Source organism: Pygoscelis adeliae, unplaced genomic scaffold, assembly GCF_000699105.1.
Source record: "Pygoscelis adeliae isolate BGI_AS28 unplaced genomic scaffold, ASM69910v1 Scaffold386, whole genome shotgun sequence".
Classification (NCBI taxonomy): Eukaryota; Metazoa; Chordata; class Aves; order Sphenisciformes; family Spheniscidae; genus Pygoscelis; species Pygoscelis adeliae.
Genome location: NW_008824940.1, coordinates 1209663 through 1214538, shown reverse-complemented (window position 1 = coordinate 1214538; position 4876 = coordinate 1209663). Strand labels below are relative to the sequence as shown.

Genomic DNA, 4876 nt, shown 5'->3' with positions numbered 1-4876 from the left:
CCGGCTGCTGGGGCCGGGCCGGGCCGGGGAAGGGGAGCCCCTCTCCCGGGCTCGGCTGCAACTTACTTTCTCACTGTAGTGCAGCACGTTTGGGGCGGAGCGCTCCCAAATCCCCCCTGAAGACAGCAAGCTCCCGTTGGTAAGACTAAACGGAGCAATTCGTGTTCCTCTCTCTTTGTGCTGACTTCCAGTTCCCAGCAGGACGTTTGCCTCCGGTATTCTCTTTTCGCTTTCCCTCCTCTAACTATCGACTTCTCCTTTTAAAAGTGACTTCCCAAACCACCCGGAGTTCTTTGTTTCTATTGCAGGTAAACATGATCGTGTTTGCTTAAGCTGCTGGGAAATCGGTGTTCTCGGCTACAATCACAGCGAGCTTTTCATTTTGGCTCCTGTAAGCAAGGTGTTAGGGTTTGACGGTTTTGAAGTGGCGCGTATTCAAGATTTATACCTGTTGAATTAATTTCTCCCTCCCCCCCTTTCTTTTTCTGGAAGTAGCTTTGGAAACGGCTTAGATGATTATGAAATGTTAATGTTGACAACTACACTAGCTGATTTATGAAGGAAATACTAGCTGCTGCTTACTGCCAGCGTTTGAAGAACCGTACTGCTTTGATTCATCCCGAGCGCCATTAGATCACGTGCTGTTGCATGTTGTTTTGAATTAATTAGGTGCTTAAGTAAGGAAAGATTTGCTTGACCCTAGAATTTTTTGCTCTGTGGTGAGCCACGCTGTCATTATTCAAAAATTATTCCAGTGATTGGCCTCCACAGCTGCCTGAATGTAATGCGGATGCAGTTATGGATGCGGTACGCACAACAGCATCCTGTTTCAGATAGGGGGGAGAAATGGTGGCAAAATCTATGCTTGTGTGAAAGCCAGGTGAAGTGGGAGAATTGCAGGGACAGCGTCAACAGCAGTCAGCGAGAACAGCAGATTATAGCAACAAGAAGGGTGATGAAGAATTTTAGTTAGGATAGTAATTACCAGAATTTTTAGGGGGGGTGTGTGTCTCCTCAACTGTTTTAATAGTTCTGGATCCCTTACCATTCATACTCATACACAGTGCAAGGTGGCATAGATATGTTAGCATCTATGAGATTATTCCCCCTCCCCAATCATATGATTTGTCTAGTATGATATTTGAATCTCTTTGTTCACAGCAGGTCCTTTTGAAAAAACTGAAAAGTTTGAATTATCCAGCCTTCTTATAAACAACATTTTCAAGAGAGGAAGTTTCTGTATCTGAATAGCCATTGTTGCTTATGCTAGTAGTATCGTAGAGCACTGTGAAACATGATGTTGTGTCTGATCAAGGCTTCAGCACCATGATATGCATTAACTATCATGTTTATGTCTTCAGGAGGTAGTGTTTGTGAGTACTCATAGTTGCGGTTCCTTCTTGTGAAGAATCATTTATTTCAGGGTCTAGATAGGGAAGCAGAGACTCTGACACGTTGGCCATGTTGAAGGCCACATGCCACAGCTCTCAGAGCTACTCTGTCTGGGGTTGCCCTTCTGAATTCATGATGCTAATGTGTGCCATAACATCAGATGTTTCTCTAAATCTGAAACTTTAAACGGATACAATGTTGTTTTCTAGAACAGCATCAACTCTTACTCTGCATCATAGTCCAGAGATGCTAGGTGATTCTTTTTCTCTTTTTTTTTTCTCTCACAGTAATTACCTGGAGAAGGAGAATGGGTAGGCATGTGAAGAAAGGACTCTAGGCTCTTGAGCAGTAATGTACCATAGTATAAATACAGACATTTTGGTTCAGTTTTTCTGTTCTGGTCTCATGTTCTATTGATCTGTAGGATATTTTAAGACTTCTGGTGAAATACTTGATACACTGTGAGTTGGAGAAGCAAAAGCTGCTGAAAAATGGAGTGGATGGTATAACATTCTGATTTTAGGAGATATTTGAAGCTACAGTTGCTATTTCTGATGGTAAAGCTACTGGGTGAAGAATGTGAGTGTTCTGGCTAATGTAGCAATGAACAATCTTTGAGCTAATTTCTCAAAACGCATGTGAAATGATTAACTTTAATTTAGAAAGAATCCAGGGTGAGATTCATCTTGCCTAGCTTGTGGTTCTAAAAGTTAGTTGGCTTTTCCTGTCACAGGAGAGGAATAGGCCGGGTGAACTGTGCCTCTCTTCGGCATCTCCACAGGGCAGCGTATCAAAATGGTATCTGTTTTTCCACTGACTGCAAAGTGGACTTAGGCGCTCAGCTTACTTATTGGTGTATAAGCTGGGAGAGATGAATCCTAATCCCAGATTCCAAAATGGTGATTTTGTTTTCTGTTTCTGAAGGTCTTTTCAGCTTAGATTTCTTGCGTACTGAGGCTGTGTTCTTCCCTGGCGTGAATATGCATTCATCAGATGTACATCTTTGTCATTTTAGATTTCCAGCTCGAGATCAGTGTGCTTGTGCTGATTTTCCGATGAAGTACATCCTGGTAACGGGTGGTGTCATCTCAGGCATTGGCAAAGGGATCATTGCAAGCAGCATTGGCACCATACTGAAATCATGTGGTCTACGTGTCACTGCAATCAAAATTGATCCTTACATAAACATAGATGCTGGAACCTTTTCACCATATGAACATGGTACGAAGGGCAGTGCTGTTCCCGTTTGCGTAAAGATTTGTATTCACAGTTATGTGGTGGGTTTTTTTTTTTTATTTATTTTTTGAGAAATGATAGTATGGTAGTTATTAGTAATTTTATAATCTATTTGGCAATGCAAGTTTGTTCCTTACTATGTGTTCTCAAGGGCATTGTCTGCTCTAAGTAAAGAGAGGAGAAGCCTGTTTGGTGAAGATACTTTTATGAGTAGATGCTTCCTTCCTATAAAGTACCACTTTGTTGGGAAAATCCTAGCTCTAGGCCTTGCTCAGTCAATCCTATCTTCAGTTCAACTTGATTAAAAAAAAAAGGAATAGTACTATAAAACTTTTTTGAAACTTAACTCCTTGACGGTTACTTGTGAATGCTGTTACCTAGGTGTCAGTTGTCGGTGCCTCTAGTGTGTCTTCATGAGAGTTAGTTTAAGCTCCCATTTTAGACAATGAGGATCTAGTCAAAACCATCAGTGAAGCTTAGAGAGCCAACTAGTGATACCGTTTTAAAGTAGATGCTTAGTTTGGTTGGTTAGTTCTCTAAGCTATGTTGGTTGTATTGACTACATAGCTGATGAGGTACAAGACAGTCTGACATGCATTTATAATTTTGAATGTTCCTTCAGCTGTCTGTCTTGTTACTTGTCCATTTATTGAAAACAATGGTTTTCAAAGTTCCAAAGTACCTTCAGCCAATAGACATTTCTAATTCTTTTTATTTGTTGGATTGTGTCTGCTTACTTTTAGTCTAGACCAAAATTTTTGGAACTGGAGATAAACGTGTTTATCTCCTGAACTGAAAAAAGACCACTTTGCTTTTTAAGTGGAGGAAGAGCACAGCACATCGGACCACTCTCAAAAGCCAAATTTAACTAATCCAGTAGTCCTGCACATTCGGAAGTACATCTGGTGCTACTTAGGCAGTTGACCGGGATAGTTATGCCTTTACCTTTGGTGGTAAGACTCCTGCAATGAATTGAGATTGTGAGGATGTATTCCTCCCCTGGATCAGGTACAGGGGAGAGGGGATACTATGGCATGTTATTCCCACACAGTTGTTTTTTTTTTCCCCCTCTGTTCACTTAAGAGTTTCTTATTGCTTGTGAAGAAACACTGGCTTGCTGGGTAGTAAGTAGAAATTCACACAAGCCAGAATGGCAAGCCTCTTTTGTTAATGTTTTGGCAGAAATATGATTGAGTCAAAGGATTTTGATTTGATGATTTCCAGTTAACTGAAGAGGTTTTTTAATAATGTATTTTTTTATTCTTCCAAGGCCTGCTTATGAGTAACGTTGGTTCCACTCTGTCTCTGTTGGCTTAAATGATAACTTAGTACAGAGGAGGTACTCGGTGCCTTACAGGATCAGGCATACATCTTCCACTCTGTTGTACACATTGCGGTGTTTTTGTTAAACTGTTCATTGAGGTGGAGTGTTGTATCTTGGTGGGATATCTATTTCCGTAGTCTACACTATACCTTCAGGGGAATTGCTTCTGTTTTTTTCTTGTGCATTAGTCCCGTAACTTGTTTAGCCATTGATTCATTGGGTCATGGCAAAATATTTTATGTTTTTTCTGAAGAGCTTTCTAGCCTTACCTCAAGATCTAGCAACTTTAGTTCCTTCCGAAGTTGACTGAATTCAGAATTTAGAGACTCTTTAGAGGTCCAAGAGAAGTCTGAACCTGAACGATATTTTCATTAGATTTTTCAGGGTCAGAATTAACCCTTGCTGCGGACATAGTGAACCAAATATACAAGATGAAACAACTGAATAAGAAACGGTGATCATGTTTGACGAAGCATTTAGATTCATCATAACTTTACTCCTGATGCAAGCCTTAATCATTAAGATCCAAACAACATGAATTTATAGTGAAACACTTTGAACATGTGTGATAATTCGTGCTTATAAAAGCACAGGTTTTGGCTGCCACGTGTAAATTAATGTTTTATTTGTTGCTGATTTATGATTCCTGGAGACCCTTTTCTTCCAGTTGAGGATTGTAGCATGCTGTTGAAATGCTGGTTAAATATTTTTAAGTCACTTAAATATTTTGGCAATATAACTTAAATTTATTTGCAGAACTATATGTGACTGGGGGATAGGCATTAGATGTAAAAGTAATGACTCAGATATTAAGTCACACAGAATGACAACACAGATTGAGTTGCAGCATGTGCTTTACTGATATGTCGTTGATATGTGATATGTCATTTCAAAAAACGTTTCTTCAATTTTAAGATGTTTGTG

General features: G+C 40.0%; 1 protein-coding gene across 5 annotated transcripts in view; it reads left to right on the top strand.

The window, feature by feature from the left end:
- Positions 1-78: 78 nt before the first annotated feature.
- The window catches only part of CTPS2 (CTP synthase 2), a 77795-nt gene continuing 72997 nt past the window's right edge, over positions 79-4876 (top strand). For 4 of the 5 annotated variants that reach the window (XR_663680.1, XM_009325474.1, XM_009325472.1 and 1 more), the window contains exons 1-2: positions 1900-1971; positions 2408-2613. Coding sequence is in view for 4 of the 5 variants with exons in the window: in XM_009325474.1 (XP_009323749.1) it covers positions 2448-2613 (166 nt within the window). In the remaining variant the exon portion in view is untranslated. Of the gene's footprint in view, positions 140-1899; positions 1972-2407; positions 2614-4876 lie in introns of those variants that run through there. The other variant, XM_009325473.1, reaches the window with a different exon arrangement.